The sequence below is a fragment of the Rhinatrema bivittatum genome, chromosome 4 (genome assembly GCF_901001135.1).
Source record: "Rhinatrema bivittatum chromosome 4, aRhiBiv1.1, whole genome shotgun sequence".
In the NCBI taxonomy this organism is placed as follows: domain Eukaryota; kingdom Metazoa; phylum Chordata; class Amphibia; order Gymnophiona; family Rhinatrematidae; genus Rhinatrema; species Rhinatrema bivittatum.
This window is the reverse complement of record NC_042618.1, coordinates 160,777,191-160,802,300: the sequence shown is the minus strand read 5'-3', so window position 1 is coordinate 160,802,300 and position 25,110 is coordinate 160,777,191. Positions and strand designations below refer to the sequence as shown.

At 44.0% G+C, this 25,110-nt stretch overlaps 1 protein-coding gene across 2 annotated transcripts in view; it reads left to right on the top strand.

Annotated features, from left to right (window-relative positions):
• AQR (aquarius intron-binding spliceosomal factor) overlaps window positions 1-25,110 on the top strand; it is a 276,039-nt gene that overhangs the window by 128,013 nt on the left and 122,916 nt on the right. For both annotated transcript variants that reach the window (XM_029599025.1, XM_029599024.1), the window contains exons 17-19: window positions 5,807-5,985; window positions 7,951-8,118; window positions 8,867-9,036. In XM_029599025.1, the coding sequence (XP_029454885.1) occupies window positions 5,807-5,985; window positions 7,951-8,118; window positions 8,867-9,036 (517 nt within the window). The remainder of the gene's footprint in view (window positions 1-5,806; window positions 5,986-7,950; window positions 8,119-8,866; window positions 9,037-25,110) is intronic.

Here is a 25,110-nt window from a genome sequence, read left to right as displayed (position 1 = left end):
TGTCTAACTTCCTTTAAATGTATTAGTGAATTCACTATGTGTCTGGTAGTGGCCTACCGGGGTCTGATCGAATTCTCAATAAAGTTTTTGTTGATTTTTTTTTTTTTGTTTTGTGAAAGTGGCACCTGCCTATAAATTAAGGGATGAGCTAGGGGTGGGAGGGTTGGGAAATACAAACAGTCTAACTTCAGTTAGTCAGCCTGAGTGACTCACTGCTCCCTTGATTAACAAATGTTGGTCCCTATTCAAACCCAATCACACTACCTCAACACCTTTCCAAGGTGAGTAACTGAGCTGAACTATTCAACTTTTTTACTTTGGTATATACTGCTCCTAGCTTATTTCTAGCTTCTGGCTACTTTTTTGTGGGGTTTTTTTTTTTTTGTGGTTTTTTTTTTTTTTCAATACAATGCACTCAGTATTAAAAACAAACAGTCAGCTCTTTAAAAGTCTGGAGAACACTCAGTTCTGCAGACTTTTAAAAATAAACACACTATCTACTGCTACCTTATCGACTGACTAAAAATACAAACAGTCTAACTTGTTTATTCACTGCCTACCTACTGCTACCTTATTGACTGACTAAAAATACAAACAGTTTAACTTGTTTATTCACTGCCTACCTACTGCTACCTTATTGACTGACTATTTAAAAATGCAAACAGTCTAACTTGTTTATTCACTGCCTTTCTGACTATTAAAGGCACAAACACACAAAATAATATTCCCAAATAGTTAACTTTGTTAAACAAATTGAGGATACTCTACTTGACTATTTTCAGTGCCACACAAATACAGACTCCTCTCTCAGTGCAGTATGGGAATGTTCAAAGGCAGTAGCCAGAGGCTTGATTATCTCCCAGGTGTCCTATTGTAAAAGAGAAAAGGAAAAGATAGGCAGGGTCTTCTACTAACCATCTCAAAGTTAACAAAGCAGCATGTGATCTCCCAGTTTCCAACTGTTTTTAGACGCCTTACTGCTGACAGGTCCGAATTACAGACTAATGAGGCTATTGCTCATTCACTTGAATTAACTAAGCAAGTCTATTTCGAAGGGGAGAATAAGGCAGGACGTTATCTGGCAAGGCAGCTGAAAACAACTGTGGCTCAATCCTCCATAGCCAAAATTAAGAGCTCAAAAGGTGAAATTCTTGCCACTTCTGAGGGTATTAGGCAATGTTTTACAGATTTTTATGCCTCCTTATACAGTGCTAATGAGAACATACAGGATGGGGATATAGATTCATATCTAGACACTATCTCACTACCCGCACTCTCAGCTGAACAACAAAGTCTTCTGGATAGCCCTATCAGGGCATCTGAAGTTGGCTTCAGTGATAGTGGCCAGGGGTCAGCTCTGGTTGCGAAATTGGTGAGCTGACGCATCCTTGAACGCTAATTTCACAAAGATTCCCTTTAAAGGCTCGCTCTTGTTTGGGAGCGAGCTGGAGAAACTGGCCAGTAAGTGGAGCGAATCTCAGTTTCCTTAGTTGCCAGAGGTTAAGTAGCAATTTCAGCACCCCTTTGGCATGAGGGGTTGTCTCCAGGATTTCAGGCAGTTTCATCCCTACAGAGGGCCAAACTTTCAGAGGACTCGGCCTTTCGGTAGGTCTCACTTCTTTTATCCCAGACAGGCCAAGAGAGGAGCGGGCTCGGGAGGCAGACCTTCCTGATCATCCAATGAAGGTTTGCTTATTCACCTTTGGGAACAAGAAATAGGGGGGGCACCTCTCTCTCTTTTATCAGGTCAAAATCACTTCAGACCAGTGGATCTTGGAAGTGATACGAGAAGGATATGCGCTGGAATTTCGCAGTATTCCTTGGGATGTGCTCATGGTTTCCCTTGCCACACCCCCCCCCCCCCCCCCCCCAGAAGAAGTAGGCAGTGGAGTTTAAACTTCAAAGGCTCCTCAGGCTGAGGGCTGTGGTTTCAGTACCCACATTTCAAAGAAAGTATGGGGCAATATTCCATTTATTTTGTTGTGCTCAAGAAGGAGGGTTCTTTTCGTCCCATCCTGGATCTCAAAAGCGTCAACCATCATATAAAGGTTACTCATTTTTGCATGAAAACCTTACACTCTGTGGTAATGGCAGTGCAGACGGGAGAATTTCTGACCTCTCTGGATCTGTCTGAGGCCTGCCTTCATATTCCCATCCATTTGGAACATCAAAGTTTTCTATGTTTTGCGGCGTTGGAGCATCATTATCAGTTTCAGGCGCTGCCCTTTGGTCTAGCCACCACCCCTAGAACATTTTCCAAGGTTATGGTGGCAGTAGCAGCGGCCTTGAGAAGAGACAGGATCCTGGTGCACCCATACTTGGACGACTGGCTGATACGAGCCAAGTCTCAGGAAGAGACCACACACAAGGTGATCTCCTTGTTGCAGGAGCTCGGTTGGGTGGTGAACCTGGCCAAGAGCAGTCATCAGCCATCCCAGTTGGCGTATATGGGGGTGCGGTTCGACAAGGGGCAGGACAAAGTTTTTCTCCAGAAGTTTGGATTCAGAAATTGATATCTCAAGTGCATCAGTTGGTGAACACTATACACCTGACGGTGAGGTCCTATCTACAGATGCTCGGCTTGATGGTGGCAACCCTGGAAGTGCTGCTGTGGGTGAGGGCACATATACATCTTCTTCAGTGCTCTCTATTGTCTCGTTGGAACCCACAGTCTCAGGACTATTTGGTTCGGCTCCACTTGCCGATGGAAATCTGCTCTCGCCTCCAGTGGTAGTTATAGGAGGCTTATCTGAGAAAGGGAGTTTCCTCGTCCTTCCCGACCTGGTTGGTACTCATGACAAATGCGAGTGTCCAGGGTTTGGGGGGCTCACTGTCAGGAGCTGGCAGTCCAAGGGCATTGGAATGCTGAAGAGTCCTGCTTTTGAACATCAATCGCCTGGAAGCCTGGGTGGTCCAGTTGGCATGCTTGCAGTTCAGCCATAGGCTGCAGAGTCAAGCAGTCCGCGTGATGTCTGACAACACGACGATGGTGATCTACATCAATCGCCATGGAGGAACCAAAAGCCAGCAGATGTCGCTGGAAATAGACCTGCTTATGGAATGGGTGGAAGGACATCTACAGATGATCTTGGCCTCTCACATTGCAGGAAAAGTCTGGACCCAGGAGAATGGGTGGTGTTCCTAGACTTGCTGGCGACGTCTGGCAATGTGAAAGTTCCTCAATTCTACAATTGCAGGAGAGATCCCAGGTCTCTGGGCATAGATGCTCTCACACAGGTCTGGCTGGAAGACAGATTGCTTTAAGCCTTTCCTCCTTGGCTGTTGCTGGGCAGGATGATTCGCAGAATCAAAGGCCACAGGGGTCTAATACTCCTGGTGGCGCCAGACTGGCCCAGGCTTTCATGGTATGTGGATTTGCGGAGACTCCTGGTGGAGACCCCCTTTTGTCTTCCGCCAAACATGGATCTGTTACAGCAGGGTCCAGTTCTTCATGAGGATCCGACTCGAATTCTGTCTTACTGTATGGCCCTTGTGAGGGCTCATCTGTTGAAGCATGGTTATTCCTCCGCGGTGATTGCCACCTTACTTCCATGCTTGTAAATTCTCCCCTTCCTTAGTTTATGTGCGGGTGTGAAGAGTTTTTGAGGCCTGGTGTGAGGAGCGTGGTGTTCTTCATCGTTCAGTTAAGATACCACTCATTCTGGAATTTTTGCAGGATGGATTGAATAAAGGATTGGCCCTTAATTCTTTGAAGGTGCAGGTTGCGGCTCTTGCCTGTTTCAGAGGCCTGTCTCATCCTGATGTAGTTCGTTTTTTTGATGGGAGTGAAGCATATTAGGCCTCCCTTGAGGTTGCTGGTTCTCTTGTGGAGTCTTAACTTGGTGCTAGATTTTTTGGTGAACCCTATGTTCCGTCCACTGCGTGGCCTTTCCTTGCGGCTGTTGACCTTGAAGACAGTGTTCCTGGTGGCTATATGTTCTGCGGGTTGAATTTTGAGCTGTAGACCTTGTCTTGCCGGGAGCTGTTCCTTCGGGTGACTCCAGGGGCGTTACAGCTGCATACTGTTCCATCCTTCTTGCCCAAAGTGGTGTCGGGCTTTCATCTGAATCAGTCCATCTCCTTGCCATCCCTGGATAAAGTCCCCTTTCTGGAAGACAGATTGCCTGTTTGTCCTCCATGGTGGAAATAAGCAGGGCGCTTCAGCCTCGCGGGCTACAGTAGCTCGTTGGATTAAGGAGGTGATCATGGCCGCATATGATAAGACAGGCTAAGAGAGAATTTGAAAAGAAATTGGCCGTAGAGGCAAAAACTCACAGTAAACACTTTTTAAAATATATCCAAAGCAGAAAGCCTGTGAGGGAGTCAGTTGGACTGTTAGATGATTGAGGGGTTAAAGGGGCAATTAGAGAAGATAAAGCCATCACGGAAAGATTTAATTATTTTTTTGCTTCAGTGTTTACTGAAGAGAATGTTGGGGAGATAACCCGTATCAGAGAAGTTTTTCATGGGTAATGATTCAGTCGCTGCTATTACTAGCAACAATAGCATGGAATAGTTTTTGGGTACTTGCCAGGTACTTGCCAGGTTCTTATGGCTTGGATTGGCCACTATTGGAAACAGGATGCTGGGCTTGATGGACCCTTGGTCTGACCCAGTGTGGCATGTTCTTATGTGGATGCCAAGAAGCTGTTGCCTACTCAGGTTCGGGCTTATTCAACTAGGGTTCAGTCAGTGTCATGGGTGGAGGTTAGATTATCTTCCGTCAACATTCGCCGAGCTGTGACATGATCCTCCTTACACACTTTTTCCAGGTTTTATCATCTGGATGTGTAGGCCTGGGAGGACACAGCTTTTGCAAATGCGGTGTTGACTGGATGGCGGGCAGCCTCCCATCCTGTTAAGAAGTAGCTTTGGTACATCCTACTGGTCCTGAGTCCATTTGTCTACACACTAGGAAATGGAGAAATCACTTACCTGATAATTTTCTTTTCCTTAGTGTAGATAGATGCACTCAGCTTCCTGCCCTCGGCTGCCGCTTGAGTGTGTCAGTAGTCCTCTTGTGGGGCTCTGGGTCCCAAGAGATTACTGGTAAATGTTCATCCAATCCCTAACTTGGGGTACCTAGATTCTTATGTGAGTTCATTGTTTCTTGTTGGTTGAGTACAGTTATGGTTGCCTGTTTTTAATCATGTTTTTAATTAAGTGTTTTACTAGTCTGTCCACAGTTGCTTTTGATGAGAACACTGGCAGGCTGGGGTCACTGCAGGGCTATATATACTGTGACATCAGCTTGCTCCGTCTCCATCTGCTGGCAGGAGAGCATAACCCACTGGTCCTGAGACCATCTGTCTACAGTAAGGAAAATGAAATTATCAGGTAAGTCATTTGTCCATTCTTTAACTTTTAAAAACAATATCTGTAAGAAAAGCAGGGAGGGAGAGTGGGACTATAAATTAGAAAAGTTGTTCTTAAATTATATTATGATATATTCAAAACTAGAGTTGCAGCAGCATGCACACCTTGTTATGGATTATTCTTCAATTCATTAGGAAAAGCTTGCAATCAACCAGTGAATAAAGCAGGTATTTTTTATCTTTTCCTCTCTCCAGAGCTGGAGTCTGGAGTCCAAAGCAGTAGTAAACACATGGCCTGGACCAAATGTAGGAGTTTTCCACTTAATGCAAACCATTTACAGAAGCCCTTGGATAAACACTCAAAGACTAATAGCAAACAAGCGATAGATAAAGCTGCTCAGGTTTTCAGGTTGTTAAACTTGAAATGTTCTTGTGGGAAATTTTTATTAGCTGATGTGATGAAGCACTGACAACTTTGCTTTGGGTTTTAGGCTGTCAGAGTACGGTGGTGTGGTGTTTGGCGGATGGGCTCGAATGGCACAGCCCATTGTCTCTTTCTCTGTCGTGGAAGTGGCAAAGCCCAACATTGGCGAGAACTGGCCCACCAGAGTGCGTGCAGATGTTACTGTTAACTTGAATATCCGGCACCACATCAAAAATGAATGGGAAGGTAATATGCATCTCCAGTAGTGTATTAATGAGCATGATTCATAGTTTTCTGCTAGTTTATTATCCAGCAGGATAATTATGGTTGGAGAGCTGGAGATCATAACCATGCAGTTATGGTACGATATAACATTAACTCTGTCAGTGTAAAGAGCCAATGCCAATCTGTAGCCCATTGATTATCACTTTAACCAAGTGACCTGGGTTTGAATCCCAACTCAAGCCAGCCAAGCTTTGGAAATAAGGGAGAACCATGTAGTGGTTTTGAGACGTTTTGAGGTAGCTGCATCTTTAGTCATAAGAGGACTGCAACATTTGTAGTACTGGATGGGATGGCATGGGTTTGAGAAGAAAGTGAGGCCCCCAGTCAACAGATTTGAGCACTCACCAATAGCATTATTAAGTTGGGAGCAACTCAGGAAGGTTTATATACAAGTTACACTTTATAAAGAACCCTTAGTGGTACCTGTTCACTGGCATGATGCTTCATGAGAGGGATGGGGAGGTAGCATGCATACAGAACTTCTGTGATATGCATCAGGATTACTGCTTTCTTCACATTGGCCACATTGGGATCATTCTCTCTCCTGAAATAAACTCCCATGCTTTGTCATGTACATGAGTGCATTTCAGCCGTTCCTGAGCATGGGGGCATTAATTGATTGCAAAGGTTTGTGATGATTCCTTAGCAAGGCTGGCATAATCGTTGGCCTTTCCTGGATCTCTGACTATGTAAAAATCCTGCATTTGTTTTTTGTTTCTCTTTACTTACAAAATTGAACTGGTTTCTTAATGGTTTGCTCTTACAGTAGGCACAAACTATGGGAAGTGGTTTGCATACACAGAAGAAAGCAATTTGGAAGAAGAAAAATTTGACTTTTTAAAAATTCCATAATCCACGTGCACATTCTGGCTCTGAGCGATTTGATATGTTGTAGTGTAGAGTCTAGTATTGCTGTTCACTTTCAGTAACGTGACAGGGTCATCACTCTCTTCCAAGTGAGGTGGCAGTGAAAATGCTTGCTAATAATATCAGCTACTGCCAGCTGGCTCTGCACAGTACAACATAATTCAATACAGTGTATCATATATCTGCCAAAGACACTTCTTCACCCCCATCCCCCAGTCTGCATGAGGGATTATATTTGATGTAATTGTGCTGGCAAGACACACAGGAGTGAGTATTCATGCTCTAGGGTGACATAGGCTGCTGGTCATTAGCCTCATTTACTGAAACCTGTTAGCTATGATTAGACTGGCCAGTATTCTAGCAGTAGTGTGAATCAGCAGAAAGACTGGCATGCCAGGTGATTAGGAGAATGCCAAGAAGGCACAGGGTTGAGCCATAGCTCTGAACTATCCCTGGAGAGTGCCAAGAAGGCACAGGGTTGTGAACTATTCCTGCCTTGCGTCTGTTCAGGCAGTTGTAGAGGCTTCCCTGCAACTGGAATATCGAAGGTGACTGAGTAGCAGTGGAGTGCCTCAGTGCTGTTGAGAGTAAGCTGCTCGTGTTCCCTGTTTGCTCCTCCCAGCTCCTGTGTCTAGTTTTTTTTTTGGTTAAAATAATTGCTGTGTCCTCAGGCACTGTTCAGAGAATGTTTTATTTAGCCCCAGTTTTTTTCTTGTCTGTGATGTCATCAGGCTGTGCCTCAGTAATTGTCTAATGCTGTCATCATGACAGTACACTACTTGACTAGAAAAACTGTGATTGCAATCAGAAAAGTGAATAGATAAGAACTTGAACTCATATAGTAGGTAGGCCTCTCTGCCCCCTTTTGTCATTTGCCATACAGACCAGGATTTGAAAGAAGTAGGATAATTGGCTATATTCCATCCATTAGAACTGAAACTATTCCTTTATATTTAATCTTCCAGTTGGGATTTCTTAGAAAAACAGTTGCAGGCAGTGCCATCCTGGCTGTTGAATTGTAGTAGCTGAATAACTTGGTATTTTGTCTCCTGTATCCAGGTCTGCGCAAGCATGATGTTTGCTTCCTGATTACAGTGCGTCCCACTCAACTCTACGGGACAAAATTTGACCGGAAACAACCCTTTCTGGAGCAGGTGGGCCTGGTTTACGTGCGAGGATGCGAGATTCAGGGCATGCTCGACGACAAGGGCCGTGTCATTGAAGAAGGTAACTACAGGAAAAAGAAACAATACAGAAAATATCATTTATACTCCTGCAGAATTTGCTGTTTTATGTTATTGTCTATAGATATTTTGAAAGGTTAAAAAAGTTAACAGCGATAACAGCAAAATGCACAGGACAAGTCGTATGCATCTTATCGGTTTTAGCATTGTCTTCAAAATTTAGATTCAGAAGCACAAGTGGTTTTCATTATTAAAATAGGCACTCTAGTGTGTAATTTTATTTTCTCCTCTATGCTGTACATTAGGAGAAAGTATATATAAATATCCTTTAATTAATCAGCTCCCTCCCCGGTCTCACAACTAGCTCTGTCTAGCCATCACCACCATGACTGTATACCATCTAGACTATATATTGCCATTACAAAGAAGGAGATCTTTGCAGGCATTTCTGATTTAGAAAGGTTTGGAGGATTGAAACATTTTTTGGTTCTTACTGCCAATTGAGTGTTTTGTCTCTTGGTGCCATAGCATCAGAGAGTGTACTGTCCATCAGAAGACTTGGATTGGAATGTGCCACTACTGAGGAGAGAAGGCTTCAGATGAGTGTCCCTTTAGCCATCTCTGCTGGCTAAAGGGACACAGAGCATCAGCCTCAGAAAAGTCTTCCTAGCCATTCCTTCACCAGTTTAGGTTAGAGCAGTACAAAACAGCCACATAAGTTGAGCATGGTATTCTAATGTGTGTGTATGTGAGTTTTCATTTTAAGTTTGTGCATGGTTTTCTGTGCTTAGGACCAGAACCCAAACCACTGCTTAAAGGAGATTCGAGAACATTTCGTGTATTCCTGGATCCGAATCAGTATCAGCAGGACATGAGCAACACGATCCAGAATGGAGCAGAGGATGTCTATGAGACATTCAACATCATAATGAGAAGAAAACCAAAGGAGAACAACTTCAAGGTAAGTCAGTGCCAGAGGTGGCTGGATGGGCTTAAGCCTAGGGCTGAGATCAGGTTTCTGCTTTTCTAGAAGCCTATGTTGAGGTGGGGAGAGTCAAGAACTGCTCTTACAATGGCACCACAGAGGCAGTCAAAGAAAAGCATTAAAAGTAGTCCTGCCAAAAAAGCCATTCTCTTCCCTAATTTAAAGGATGTGGAAGAAAATTGGAGAAGAGACGCTATCCTTTCTGACTTATTTATTTATTTTATTTATTTATTTTATATACTGACATTCAATCTGACATATCACATTGGTTTACATTCAGGTACTGTAGGTATTTCCCTATCCCCAGAGGGCTTACAATCTAAGTTTGTACCTGAGGCAATGGAGGGTAAAGTGACTTGCCCAAGGTCACAAGGAGCGACAGCAGGACTCGAACCCTGGTCTCCTGGTTCGTAGTCCACTGCTCTAACCACTAGGGAAGAGAGCCAGAGGAGAAAGAGTAAAGAAAGTGAACCTGCAAGGAGAAGATAAGTTGTGGGTATTCAGGTGTTTTGAAAGTCTAATAGTATTGGTATGTTCATTTTCTACCTTTTCCTAGGATGAATCTGGGATTACTTGCAGGTTCTCGGTTCCATGGCTTCCATTTTGGAGCTGGTTCCTTGGGTGGTTGCTCATATGAGGCTTCTGCAGTCTGTGTTGCTTTTCTAGTGGAACCCGTTGCCAGAGCAGTTTCATCTTCCACTGTCTCTTACAGAGTTAGCCAGGTCCAGTCTCTCATGGTGGCTTGGTCGGGACCAGTTGTGTCGTGAAGTGGACTTGGAGGTTCTGAAGTGGATAGTAGTTACCACCTTGCTAGTCTCTCTGGATGGGGAGCTGTATGCCAGACTCAGTCGGCACAGGGCCAGTGGTTGGCGGAGGAGGCATTGTGGTCTATCAATTGCTTAGGGAAAAGAGCGGATCTTGTCTGACAATGTGACGACGGTGGCTTACATCAACTGACAGGGTGATACCAAAAGTCGGGTGGTGGCTCAGGAAGCCCAGGAATTACTTTGCTGAGCAGAGCAGCATCTGGCATTACTAGCGGCATCTCACATAGCCAGGATAGATGATGTGCAAGTGGATTTTTTCAGTCAATAATAGCTGGATCCCAGAGAGTGGGAGTTGTTGGAGGAAGCAATGCGTCTCATCCATTGCAGATGGGGCAGGCGCCACATAGACTTGATGGCAACTCAGTGAAATGCCAAGGCACTGCGCTTCTTCAGTCACAGAAGGGAAGGTGAAGTGGAAGGGGTCGATGCCTTGGTACTTCCTTGGATGTGGGGTATTCTCCTGTATGTGTTTCCGCCGTGGCTGCTGGTGGGCAAAATATTGTGGCATGTAGAGATTCATCCGGGAGAAGTGATTCTAGTGGCGCTGGAGTGGCCTCGGTGGCCATGGTTTGCAGATTTTGTCAATCTAGCAGTAGATGGGCTATTGCGGTTCGCTCATCTACCAAAGCTTCGTCACCAAGGTCCCATATTTTCAGATCAGGAGGCTCGCTTCTGTCTCATGGTTTAGCTTTTGAGAGGAAGCGTTTAAGAGAGCGAAGATATTCCGAGAAAGTCATTTCCACTCTGCTGCAAGCTAGAAAGGATTCCACCTCCTTTGGGGTATGTGAAGGTCTGGAGAGTTTTTGAAGCTTGGTGCATGGAGCAGGGGGTTGAACCAACTCAAGCAACCATGGCACACATTTTGACCTCCTTGCAACAGAGTTTGGTGAAGGATCTAGCCTTTAACTCCCTCAGAATTCAGGTGGTGGCTTTGGTCTGTCTTCAAGGCAAGGTGCAGGGAGCAGCTCTAGTTGCACATCCTGATGTACGTTTTCTCCAGGGGGCAAAGCATTTGCAACTCTGGTGCTGAAGTTGTGTCCCTCCTGGAGCCTTAATTTGGTCCTTAAAAGGATGTGTGCGGCTCTGTTTGATCCTCTTAGAAGGGCAACTTTAAAAGAACTTACCTTTTAAAGTTTGTGTTTCTGGTGGCAATTTGTTCAGCTAGAAGGATTTTGGAACTTCAGGCTTTGTCATGTAGGGAATCCCTTTTTGAGGATTACGGATTCTGGAGTCTTGTGTGCGGTTCCTTCCTTCCTTCCAAAGGTGGTGTCATCATTCCAATTAAGTCAGTCGGTAGAACTTTCGGCCTTTCCAAATTTGGATGCTAAAGCGCCTCACGCGAGGGAGTTGCGACTCTTAAATGTAAAGCGAACGTCATTGTGGTATCTTAAGGTCACTAATGGTTTCCAGTTGTCAGACCGTCTTTTTGTGCTATGGAGTGGTGCAAAAAAGGGTCATAAAACTTCAAAATCCACCATAGCACGATGGTTGAAGGAAGCCATAGGTTCGGCATATATCTGTTAGGATCGTCCTGTTCCTGAGGGTTTAAGGGCTCACTCTACTTGATCTCAGGCGGCATTTTGGGTTGAATGTCAGCAAGTATCTCCATAAGAGATTTTTCGGGCGGCTACTTGGAAATCATTACACACTTTCACCAGGCATTATCGTTTGGCTGTCCAGGCCATGGGATTTGGTGAACGTGTACTTCGAGCAAGACTCTCGCAGTCCCACCCTGTTTAGGGAAGCTTGTATACATCCCAGGAGTCTGGACTGACCTGGGTACGTATAGGGAAAGGAAAATTGGTTCTTACCTGCTAATTTTCATTCCTGTAGTACCACAGATCAGTCCAGAGTCCCGCCAGTTGACTTGTGGAGAATTGGAGAATCCTCTTGATCTATTTTTGTAATTGGACTGAAGAATGGCACAGGTTTTATTTAGTTTCTCACGTTATTAAGGTTGGAGAGATTTATCCATTATAAGATTCCACTTCATAATGCTTGTTCAGAGGGATGTGATTGTTATTTGTGGTTGTGTTCATTAGTATCTTCACTTGGGTACTTGTCAATACTGAGGGACCGCAGGTGACACACCAGGTTATGTGGCAGTGTCAGCAAAACTTTCTCTGTCTCCATCTGCTGGAGGGGAGGCAAAACCCAGGAGTCTGGACTGATCTGTGGTACCACAGGAATGAAAATTAGCAGGTAAGAACCAATTTTCCTTTATAGGTGGCATAACTTTGAATTACAGTATCATCCCTCTTGCTATTATCTTGCCCAGCTTGATAAGTAGATTTGATAAAGCAACATACAAAAGGTTATGACATAAGATTTAAAACAGGTGGACTCAGGAGCATCATAAGGAATATTTATTCACAGAAAAGGATGGTGGGTACATGGAACAACCTTCTAGGGGTAAATGGTAGAGGCAAAAACAGTAATAAAATTTAAGTACTGTAAAACCCTGACAATGAGCTGTAGCTTATACATAGTTTTTTCTAGATTGCTCTTGTGCGTTGTACACAAGAGTAGCTAATACAGGGATATGGACAAGTTCCTGAAAGAAAGTCCATAAAAAATAATTAGCCAGGTAGACTTGGAGAAACCAACTGCTTATCCCTGGAAGTGAGCAACAAGGTATTAGATCTTCTATTTGGAATCTGCTGGATATTTACTAATGATTTGGGTTGACCACTCCCAGATTCAGGATGCTGCGCTTGGATGGACCTTTGGTCTGAACCAGCATGGCACTTCTTATATTCTTAACCTAGATTTTACTATCAGTGTTTTGAAGTTGAGGTCAGCTGAAAGCTGTAGAGGTCATTGGAGAGTTCCATGATCACACTGTGGAGAGGGGATGGAGGTGGCTTACTGACGGGGACAACTTAACCAAAGACTGAATTTTGTCATCAGAAGATAATGTAGCTAATACATAGAGGTGGCTCATATAAAAGGGCAGCCTAGGTTCAGGATTTTAAGGTATTCTCCATGGGCAAGCAGGATAAATGAGTCCCAGAAGTGTGTGACATTATCAGTGTTGCCTGGATATACAGGGCATACCTAGTTCTGACTAGAAAAACCTAGAAGGATTTTTCTTCCATGTGCACTTGGCACTGCATAGACATACATATCACAAGACCCCGAGGTCTGTCTTTATCAACAGAGTGGATAAGACGTGAGACTTCTTCAGTGGTCAGATTTCTTATTTGTTTAATTTGCCCTATGGGATACAGTATTATTCTGCAAAATAGAGTGGATAGAGGGTGGGGGTGGAGCAGCAGTGGTGCTTCGGGATTAGATACCAGTCTTAAAGCTCTATGTGCAGCAAGTGGATAGTTGTGAAAATGTTTTAATTAAGTTGCATTTTAAAGTACCAATTGTATGTTCACTATGATATTGCTCACCAGGTGTTTTAACAGAAGTAATGGATCAGTAATGGATCAGGTTTTAGAAACTATTTTATTACAGGCTTCAAAATGTTTACTTTATGGTATTAGGGGATGTTATAAGTATTTGGAGATGAAAAAGAAGGAAGACTGCTTGGTAGCAAACAAACTATTTAATTCTCATATTGCTCAAGAGTGGTTTGGGAAGGTTTTGATCTCGTTCTTGAAAAATAAGAAGAAATAAAAACTAAAGGGGTGGAGGACTTGGTTTTAGGGTGATATGACTCTGTTAGGGAAGATATTGAACAAATGGGGTGTGAGGCAGTGCCCCAGTGTTCCCCTATTTACTTATGCGGAACCAAGTTAGACCCCTGGTCCACTTAAATCCACTGAGGAGAGTATGCTGTAGGGCAGTGGGATCTTGTGGGGCAGGTGGGGCAGAGAGGGCATAACCAGAGATTGGGGAATAAAAACTGGTATCCAAGTGGGGATAACCAGACTAGGTATAAGGTCTCCGGGAGAAAGGCAACTTCTGTATGCAATACTCTCCAAACCTTGATCTGAGACGAAGCAACACACTGTAGGTAAAGATTGTACACTGTCTGAGGAGAAGACAGTTTATCGTTCTGCATGTGTGAAGGTATAATAAAGAGAGATACTGTTTTAAGAAGGCTAGAATTAGACTAGTTTGTCTCCAGGCCTTTGGGAATCACTGCACAGAAAATCCCCAGCCTCCAAAAAGTGTTTGTTTGGAGTACAGAAAGAATATGAAGAGGACCTGTGGTTCTAAACTCTACAGAACCCAGGAGGCCTGTGACTCTAAAACTAAGAATAGTGCGCAGGGAGTGCAGGAGTGCACGGTGGTTTGTGAAAGGGTGTGGCAAAAACTACACTGAAATTTAAAGTTTCAGGTAGAGAGGAAACCTGTGTGGGCCTGGTTGCAGGGACAGCCAGGCAGCTTTAGGGTTGAACCAGCTAAAGGGAGAAGCCCAGCTGGGAGATAAACAAGGATTAAACAGTAAGCTATTTATTGCTGGTCAAGCAGGCTTTTTTTTTTTTTTTGCCTTGAAAAGAAAAGTGAAAGAAACACTGGTGCAGCAGGACTGTGCTGAGCAGGGTGTGGCCCTGGGGAAGCTGCCAGAGAGGGCTTTGAATGTGGTAAAAGGAAGACAGATGGGGCCATCTTCCAGCAAGCAAGCCATTCTGCAGGGAAGGTGGGCAGCCCCAGAATGCAGCAGTCTGAGAACATGACTGAGGAATGTTGGCAAGCTTTGTTACAGAGTCCTGGAATGGCAGAGGACACAATAGGAGAGCCTCATAAAGCACGAGCTTGCCTTAGTTCAGGGGAAAAAGAACCAGGAGGCAAGGCAGGCTCTTGTTGATTCCTGTTTAGAAAGGAACAAACATGGCACTACAGGTGGTTCTGGTGAAGACCCTGTAGGGTGCCCAAACATTACCAGGAGTCCAGAAATAGCTCTCTTGAGAAGCTCACAGAAGAGGGCTTTGAAGAATCCTGAAAGAGGGGTTACAGAGAGCCCTAGCGAAAGTCACACAGACTGCCCAGGAGGAGGCAGCAGCAAGAAGTTGGAAGTTGGCGCTACAGGCAGTCCGGATGAAGACCTTGTAGGGTGCCCAAACACTGTCAGGAGTCCAGAGATAACTCTAGTGAGAAGTCCAGAGAGGGAAGGCATGGAAAGGCAAGCGAGAGATGTCATGGAGAGCCCAGAGGTTGGCGCTGCGGAGGAGGCAGCAACCGGTGTGGGCGAGTGGCCAGAGTGTACAGAAGAGGAAACTGCAGAGAGCCCAGAGGGAGGTGCTGCAGAGAACCTGGAGGAAGAGTCCACAGAGAGCCCAGAGGGAGGCACTGTGGAGACTACAGCAATTGAGGATACAGAGGAATCAGCACTGGTGATTTCCCAGTCAGTCTATGAAACTTCAACGGGATGGAATTCAAAGCCGGAGCCAGCAAAGGACTTAATTAAAGGACTGGGAATGAGCACTGTGCGAACGGCACACGGGGTGGTGGTCATGACCCCGTCAAGGGTAGACCTAAGAGAAAGGGACTGGGAGGTCTTGGACTCTTCTGGATGGGATCCAGGAGGGAGTAGGGAAGTTTGGCCAAGCTAAGGAGAGGGGTATGTGAGGTAGTGCCCCTAGTGTTCTCCTATTTACCTATGCAAGATCGGTTAGACAACTGTTCCACCTTAAATCCACTGAGGAGAGTATTCTTTATGAGTGGGATCCTGTGAGGCAGCTGAGGCTAAGAGGGCATAACCAGAGACTGAGGAATAAAAGCTGGGATCCAGGTGGGGAAAACCAGACCAGGTCTGAAGTCTCCAGGAAGAAGGCAGCTCCTGTATTTAATACTGACCAAACCTTGAGCTGAGATGAAGCAACACACTGTAAAGAGTGTACACTGTCTGAGGAGAAGACAATTTATTGTTCTGCCTGTGTGAAGGTATTATAAAGAGATACTGTTTTAAGAAGGCTGGAATTAGACTAGTTTGTCTCCAGGCCTGTGGGAATCACCACTCGTTCCCACATGGGGGTTCAGAAAAGGAAAATATGGAAAAATAAGAATGTGAAATCTCCCTGGTGTTCCCCAGAATTAAGTGAACAGAAACGGGAGTTATGCTATTTTGAAAGGCACTGGAGAAAATCTAGTAGTGTGGAAGACAGGGATGCCTGGAGAAAAAAATCAACAGTATACTTTAAATTGATTGTTGAAATTAAGAAAAAGTATTTTCCCTGTACTTACCCAGATCAGTCCAGACTCCTGTGTTTTGCCTCCCTTCCAGCAGGTGGAGACAGAGGTGCAGGGTTGAGTGATCCAGATAATGTCAGACAGTGCGACGACAGTGGCTTATATCAATTGCCAGGGAGGTACCAAGAGCCAGCATGTGTCGCAGGAAATAGCCCAACTCATGGAATAGGTGAAAGTGCATCTTCAGGAGGTCTCAGTCTCACACATTGCAAGAAAAGACAATGTAAGAGCAGACTTTCATAAGAACATAAGAACATAAGAAAATGCCATACTGGGTCAGACCAAGGGTCCATCAAGCCCAGCATCCTGTTTCCAACAGTGGCCAATCCAGGCCATAAGAACCTGGCAAGTACCCAAAAACTAAGTCTATTCCATGTAACCATTGCTAATGGCAGTGGCTATTCTCTAAGTGAACTTAATAGCAGGTAATGGACTTCTCCTCCAAGAACTTATCCAATCCTTTTTTAAACACAGCTATACTAACTGCACGAACCACATTCTCTGGCAACAAATTCCAGAGTTTAATTGTGCGTTGAGTAAAAAAGAACTTTCTCCGATTAGTTTTAAATGTGCCCCATGCTAACTTCATGGAGTGTCCCCTAGTCCTTCTACTATCCGAAAGAGTAAATAACCGATTCACATCTACCCGTTCTAGACCTCTCATGATTTTAAACACCTCTATCATATCCCCCCTCAGTCGTCTCTTCTCCAAGCTGAAAAGTCCTAACCTCTTTAGTCTTTCCCTCATAGGGGAGTTGTTCCATTCCCCTTATCATTTTGGTAGCCCTTCTCTGTACCTTCTCCATCGCAATTATATCTTTTTTGAGATGCGGCGACCAGAATTGTACACAGTATTCAAGGTGCGGTCTCACCATGGAGCGATACAGAGGCATTATGACATTTTCCGTTTTATTCATCATTCCTTTTCTAATAATTCCCAACATTCTGTTTGCTTTTTTGACTGCCGCAGCACACTGAACCGACGATTTCAATGTGTTATCCACTATGCCACCTAGATCTCTTTCTTGGGTTGTAGCACCTAATATGGAACCCAACATCGTGTAATTATAGCATGGGTTATTTTTCCCTATATGCATCACCTTGCACTTATCCACATTAAATTTCATCTGCCATTTGGATGCCCAATTTTCCAGTCTCACAAGGTCTTCCTGCAATTTATCACAATCTGCTTGTGATTTAACTACTCTGCACAATTTTGTGTCATCTGTTTCTCAGCAGATAGAGTCTAAACCCAGGAGAATAGAAACAAGGCGTTATAGCTCATAGTGGACCACTGGGGCCTTCTGTTTCTAGACCTGCTGGCAACATCTCACAATGTGAAGGTTCCTCACTTCTTCAGTTGCAGGAGAGATCAAAAGTTCTTGGGCATCGATGCCTTCATGCAGGAGTGGCTGGAGGGCAAGTTCCTACATGCCTTTCCCCTGTGGTCCATGTTGGGCAGAATAATTCAAAGGTTCAAGAGTCACTTGGGGATGGTACTTTTGGTGGTATCAGATTGGTCCAGGAGGCCGTGGTATCCAGATTTGCGAAGGCTCCTGGTGGACTCCCCTACTTAATTACCGGTTTACAGGGTTCTGCTACGGCAGGAGCCTGTTCTTCACAAAGATCCGACTCAATTTTGTCTTATGATATGTCTCTTGAGAGGGCTATGTTGCTGAAGTGCAGATATTCCACTGCAGTGATTGCTACCTTGCTACGAGCGAAAGAGTGCTCCATTTCCTTAACCTATATGCAAGTTTGAAGAGTGATTAAGGCTTGGTGTGAGGATCAAAGGGCTCATCTTTGTTCAGTTAAGATCCTGCTTGTTTTGGAATTTTTGCAGGATGGATTGAGTAAAGGGTTGGTCCTTAATTCATTGAAAGCACAGGTAGCAGCCCTTGCCTGTTTCCAAGGTCAGGTGAATGGTGGACCCTTGTTAGCTCATCCAGATGTGGGCCATTTCTTTAAAGGGGTGAAGCATCTTCATCCACCCCTTTGTTTGCCAGTGCCCTTGGTTTTTGGATTTTTTGGCAGGTCCCACTTTATGACTGCTGCGTAGCCTACATTGAGGTTACTTATCTTAAAAACGGTGTTTCTTGTGGCAATTGTTCTATACATAGAATCTCCGAACTACAGGCCATGTCTTGTCAGGAACCGTTTCTGCGGGTGACTCTGGGGGCGATACAGTTGCGTATTGTTCCATCCTTTTTGCCAAAGGTGGTCTCGGATTTTCACTTGAATCAATTTTCCTATCGATTCTGGAAAGGGAGAGAGATATGGATGAATATCACCTGTTACAGTCCTTGGATGTCAAGAGGCATATCTTGAGGTATTTAGAGGTTTCTGAACCTCTCTGGAAGTTGGATCAGCTGTTTATACTCAGGGAAGCCGGCGTCAGGGGCTACAATAGCCCGCTGAATTAAGGAGATAGTCGTGGCCACAAATATGGATGCTAAGCAACCGTTGCCTAGTCAGGTTAGGGCTCATTCTACTAGGGCTCAGGCGGTGTCATGGACAGAGATTAAATTGCTATCTCCCATCGAGATTTGCCGAGCTGCAACATGGTCCTCCTTACATATCTTTTCCAGGCATTACCACCTGAATGTGCAGGCCCGGGAGGACAAAGCCTTTGCAAGTGTGGTATTGATTGGACCACGGTCAACCTCTCTGTTCGGGAGTAGCTTTGGTATATTCCACTGGTGTGGATCCACCTATCTGAATGCTAAGAGAGGAGAAATTACTACTTGCCTGATAATTTCTTTAATGATGATAGGCGGATCCATACTTCCTGCCCTTTTCTGCGGGATGGTTGTGCTGTTGTCCTCCTGCGTGGCTGCGTATTCTAGGGGTTACGGTAAGTGTCAATTCAGTCCCTAGACTAGTATTATTACACTCCTTGTCTAAGCTCAGTGGTTTCCTGTTAGCCATGTGCTGGAGTCGTTATCTGTTAATAATCAAGTTTTGTTAGTTTGTCCACAGTTGGCTTTTGCAGAGAATACTGGTGGGCTGATGTCAATGCAGAGGAATATATACTGTAATATCAGCTTTGCTCTGTCTCCATCTGCTGGTAGAGGTTTATACCCCACTGGTGTGGATCCACCTATCTTCATTAAAGAAAATGAAATTATCAGGTAAGTAGTAATTTCTCCTTGTTGAAGTTGCAAATAAAGTTCAATGTGCTTTTGAAAAAGCTGGAGTCAGACTAAGTTTGTGCATCCAGGCTTGGTGATCACCACTTGGGTCTCACATATGGTGGCAGCAGTGGTTTTTTTTTTTCTAAAGCATCACACAGAGCAAAAAATCCAAAGCCTCCAGAGGGAAGAAAGAAAAGTTTTGTGTGTGTAGCCTGCCAAAAGTTTGGGAGCTAAGCAGTCTGCAACAGAGAAAGAAAAGTGGCTGTTTAAACTACAGAGAGTTGTGAAGAGAACCAGTGATTCTAAAACAAAGTATGGAGCATAGGGGGCCTGTGGCTGTAAAACAAGGTACAGAATGCAGAAGTGCACAGAGCCTGTGGCGTAGCCACGGGTGGGCCTGGGTGGGCAGTTGCCCACCCAATTTAGACCCAGGCCCACCCACCTGGAAGAGGCCTGTTGGACCAATGCTGTCACGGGATCCCATCCCCGCGACAGCGAAGAGGAGCACTGGAGCTGCGAGGCTGCGGTGGGATCCCATCCCTGCAATGGCGAAGAGAAGAGCTGGAGCTGCAAGGCAGGGACGGGGCTGAAGAGTGGAGAGACGCTGCACGCCACTGCCAAAGGCCAGGCTGAAGAGCGGAGAGACCCGTGCGCTGCTGCCAGAGGCCAGGCCAGCGGGGCTGAAGAGTGGAGAGACCTGTGTGCTGCTGGCGGGGCTGAAGAGCGGAGAGACCCTGCGCACCACCGGAGGTCAGGCCAGAGGCGGCTGATAAGCGGAGGCCAGGCTTATTGGGCCAGACAATTAGAAGAGGCTCCATGTGAGCTTGTGTGTGTGGTAGAATGGGTGCCTGGGTGCATGAGTGAGAGCTTGTGTGTGTGTGGTTCAATGGGTGCATGAGTGAGATCTTGTGTGTGTGTGTGGTAGAATAGATGCCTGGGTGCGTGAGTGGCAGCTTTGTTTGTGTGTGGTAGAATGGATGCTTGGGTGCGTGAGTGGCAGCTTTGTGTGTGTGTGTGGTAGAATGGGTGCCTGGGTGCGTGAGTGGCAGCTTTGTGGGTTGTAGTAAAATGGGAGCATGAGCATTTGTGTGTGATTAAGAACTTGTATGTAAGTGGCAGAGCATGTGTGTGATTGAGAGAGAGACTGTTCAGAGGTGATGTGTTTCTATGAGAGAGACAGACTGGTCAGGAAGATGACTGGTGTGTGTGTGAGAGAGACAGAGACTGGTCAGGGAGGTGACTGTGTGAGAGAGAGAGACAGACTGGTCAGGGAGGTGACTGTGTGAGAGAGAAAGAGACAGAGACTGGTCAGGGAGGTGACTGTGTGAGAGAGAAAGAGACAGAGACTGGTCAGCGAGGTGACTGGTGTGTGTGTGTGAGAGAGACAGACTGGTCAGCGAGGTGACTAGTGTGTATGTGAGAGAGACAAACTGGTCAGCGAGGTGTCTGGTATGTGTGTGAGAGAGACAGAGACTGGTCAGGGAAGTGATGTGTGTGTATGTATGTGTGTGTGGGAGAGACAGACTGGTCAGGGAGGTGACTGGTGTGTGTGTGTGGGAGAGATACTAGTTAGGGAGATACTGGTCTGTATGAGACAGAGACTGGTTGTGGGCCCTAAGGAAGAGGACTGTGAGGACAGAGCTTCAGCAGCCACTGCTGCTTCTGGTGAGTGCTATTGGCCTGCAAGGGAAAGGAGTAGGAGAGTTGCTGGAGAGGGTAAGTAAAGGTGGCTGCTTAGGTTTATTTTTCTTGATTGACTGCCATTTTAATTATTGGGTATTATGTGATGTGTCTGCTGTTTTGAAATATTTTATTGATATTTGGACAATTTTTAATTTTTATGAGTTTTTAATCAGCTGTTTTGTAACATTTATTAGTATAGTTTTACAATTATTTCTAAGTGCATATCTATCTATAGCAGCTTGGCTTGCTCTGTTTTCCTAATAGGAGGTATATTAGTGTTTAGGGCCTGGTTAAATATTTGTAGTGGTAAATTACTGTCTTTTCATAAGGAAGGCTATTGTGCCTGCCAGTAAAGAGAGTTTGTTTTGCTTTTACTGAGATGTCATCAGAACCAGAATATATTTTTTGTATGGTGAGTTGTATGGGTAATGCCCTAGTTCTGCACCCATTTTTGGGGGTCGAGGAGGTTCCTGAGGATGCAGAATGTATATTTACATTTTGCCCCGTGACGGTCACATGTTCAATGTGTCATGCATATAAGAACCATCTATCAGGTGTGTCCCGGCTGAAAAAAGGTTGAGAACCACTGTGATAGAGCATGTAGAGTGAGAGCTTGTGTGTGTGTGTGTGTGTGTGTGTGTGAGTATGATAGAGCATGTAGAGTGAGAGCGTGTGTGTGTGTGGGGGAGAGAGCATATGAGAGTGAGAACTGGTGTGTGTGAGGGAGTCTGTGAGAGAAAGTGTGTGAGTGTGAGAGAGGAAGGGAAGAAGACTGAAAAGGAATTAGGAAATGAGCAAAAAGGGAAAAAGAAACCAGGACCAACTGATTAGAAAAATACAAAGATTAGACAACAAAGGTAAAAAAAAATTGTTTTGAGATTTTAGCAATTTGAATGTGCATTTTTATATTTTTGTATTTTGTTCTTTCTTCAGTATTCCACTGTTCAGAGTCTAGTTTCTCAGGCTTTCTATTTTGGTTTTGTCTGCATGTTTCTGTTTCTAATTTGTAGTCTCTTATTTCTATATTAGGTAAAGGTCGTCTCCATTTTGCCTGTATGTGTGTGACTGAAGTGCAGTATTTCTGCTCACATGTAGTTTTTCTGAAGTAGTCCAGCTTATTGTGTTATTCCAGTAGGTGGTGTATTAATGTTCTAGGGCCTGGTGTAGTATTTGCATTGCTGTATTTTCACAAGGTTGCTGTTATTTGAATCCTGAGAGTCAGTGCTGTAACTGTATAGTGTGGCAAGGTTCTAGATGTCTCTTTCTTTGCAGGAGTTTGTGTTACTTTGCAAAATTGGTTATTGTTATCCTGTTTTTCCCCTTCCCTTGTTACACTGTATTTTCCACACCTTTTGTTGAAATGTGAACCGGCATGATGTTTCTGACGAATGCCGGTATATAAAAGCAATTAAATAAATAAATAAATAAAATAGCAGTGAAGGGATATTTTTTGTTGAAGTGACACCAGAATTTTAATATTCGTTTTTCATGTTAGTTGTAATATGAATTGCCCTAGCTCTGCTCTGCACCTGTTCTGATGATTAATGATATTTTATTGAAGTTATGTTTTCTGGCTTTCTGCAAAGAGGATTCATGAAAGAACACATTAATTTTTGTTTTATTACATGATTGATTGGATCTGATTGTTTTCCTTGCTTTTTACGTGATATACTTGTGCATCATCTATAAACTGCAATAAAGATTAAATAAATACAGATTAATAAGACATTTTAAATTTGGTAAGTATTTGAAATAATTGAGGTAAAATATTTTAAAGTTTCCTGCATGATGCATAATGGTTATTGCAAACTACTTAGAAAGCCATTGTAGGGTGCAGTGTATGGCATTATTTATCAATAAGAATACAACTAGTAGGTCTCACACCTGCATGCCTACAGCCCACCCATGTTAACCTTGTGCCCACCCAAAAAATCAATTCTGGCTACGCCACTACACAGAGCAGGTTGGGCTCTGAAAGGGTGTGGCTCAGAAAGCGGCACTGAAGAGAACCCTCCCCCACTGTTTGAAAGTTTCAGATAGAGAGGAAACCGATTCATGTGTTTGGTTGCAGGGACAGTGAGAAATTGGTAAGGTTTAAACCTGCCAGAGAGAGAAACTCTACTGGAGATACTTAGGGAATAAAAAATGAGCAAGTTAATGCTGGCTATGCAGGCTTTTTTTTTTTTTTTAATCTTTCTGCCTTTGGAAAAGAAGAGGGAGTGAAATAGTGGTGCAGTAAAGCTGTGCTGAGCAGGGTGCGGCCCTGGAAAAGCTACCAGTGAGGCTGTGAAACAGTCTACTAATGTTTGCTGAAACTGCAAATAAAGTTCAGTGTGCTTCTGAAAAGGCTGGCGTCAGGCTACGTTTGTGCCTCCAGGCCTGGGTATCACTGCTTTGGTTCCACAGAGATTTTACCTAGATTGGATGTTGGGTGAGTCAGTGTTTTTTAATCATTTTAGATTTATCCAAGGGCCTTTGACCTTGTGGATCATAGGAAGTTTCTACATCGCTGTGCAGATTTTGGGTTTAGGAGGTAGAATGCTAAAGTGGGTTGCTGCATTTTGCAGGATAGGAAAAAATGGGATAGGTTGTAGCCTGTCAGGGACTTATTTTCTCTTGGAAAGCGTTGGAACAAGGGGTACCTCAAGGGTCCTTATCTCCCTTATTATTTAATATTGTTCTGTCCCCTTTGGGCAGTTTGATTTGTTCATTTGAGTTTTTGCCCATATCTATGCTGATGATATTCAGCTTATTGTTCCTTTAGGGGACAAGGAAAACAAAGCTGTGGAACGACTAAATAATTGCGTATGTGCAAAATCGGACTGGCTAAGAAAGAATGGCTTAGTTTTAAATCCTAATAAGTCTGAACTGCTAAGATTGGGTGAAAGGGAGGTAATATCTACCTTCCTAGTTGAAGATACCAAATTGATGGTGGCAGAACTAATTAAATTGTTGGGGATTAAGTTGGATGCTGTTTTTAGCAATGGAGAAACATTCTTTAAGTGGCTAAGTTAGCATTCTATAGATTGAAGTGGGTGAGACAATTGAAACCTTTTCTAGAAACAGCAGCATTAAAAAAGGTGGCTTACGCCCTGGTGTTATTGCAATTTGATTATTGCATTGCTCTCTATCTAGTAGTACCTGAAAATTATGCTCAGAAGACTGCAGGTAGTTCAGCATGCAACAGCACGGTTATTAACAGGAAGTGGCCATCACACGCTGGCTTGCCCATTACTTTTAAGGTTACATTGGCTGTCAATATCTCAGTGATGTAAATTTAAATGTTTAGTACTGGCATTTAAGGTATTGAGGAGAGTATGTCCTCCTCATCTTAGGGGAAGTATTCAGTGGCACCATAGTAGACATGAGCACAGGGTGCATCTTTGAGCGCAATTAAGTTTACCATCTGTGAAGGCATTTAAACAATTAAAACTGCAAAATAGAGCCTTTTCTTCTGCAGTCTGGAAACTCTAGAATGAATTACAGGTGGTGTTAAGGGAAGAAAATGATTTGATGAAATTCCCGGACGGGAGTAAAATCATGGTTAAAGAAGAGAGGACATTAAAATCTCATTTTGAGGCTGACTTGAGGTGTAAATAACTGGTTTATAAGTATACAATGCAGGAGGATGAAATGTTTTAATTTTGTTTTATGTATTATTCTAGTTTTCAGTTTGTTATATGTTTGTTTTTATGTGTTATTTCTGTAAATCGCTCTGAGTGATTTTTTTAAATCTGGAAAGGGCGATTCATACATAATGTTAGATAAATAAACAATATATAAGAGAATCAAAATCCCATGCTTCAGTTCTGCCAGGAAAATCCACAGATGTTGGACCTTTTTAGCAGAAAGCTATTTCAAAACACCATGCTTTGCGTTCACATTTCAGCATGCCAGCTTTTCAATGTGCAATACATTCACTCTTTTATGAAAAAGGTACAAAAGCTCTCGAACTTTCTCTCTTCAGATAAGCAGGAAGAATTCATTACCGTTCTTTCTGCAGGAGATGGATTTCGTACGCATGTGGTAAGATCTACATATAATACCTTCGATATGGCAGTAAGAGGGCCCATAGGATGGCGTGGCTCAGAGAATTGGGCCTAAGAAAAGATGTACATGATAGGTTTTCTCCTAAAGATGGAGCATTTGCTAACCTATTTGATAATGAAATGAAAGCGACAGTAGATCTTATAAAATACCATTGCTGCACACTGTAGTACACTCCACTGCAACTGTGGACCTGCCGCCAACTATCAGGA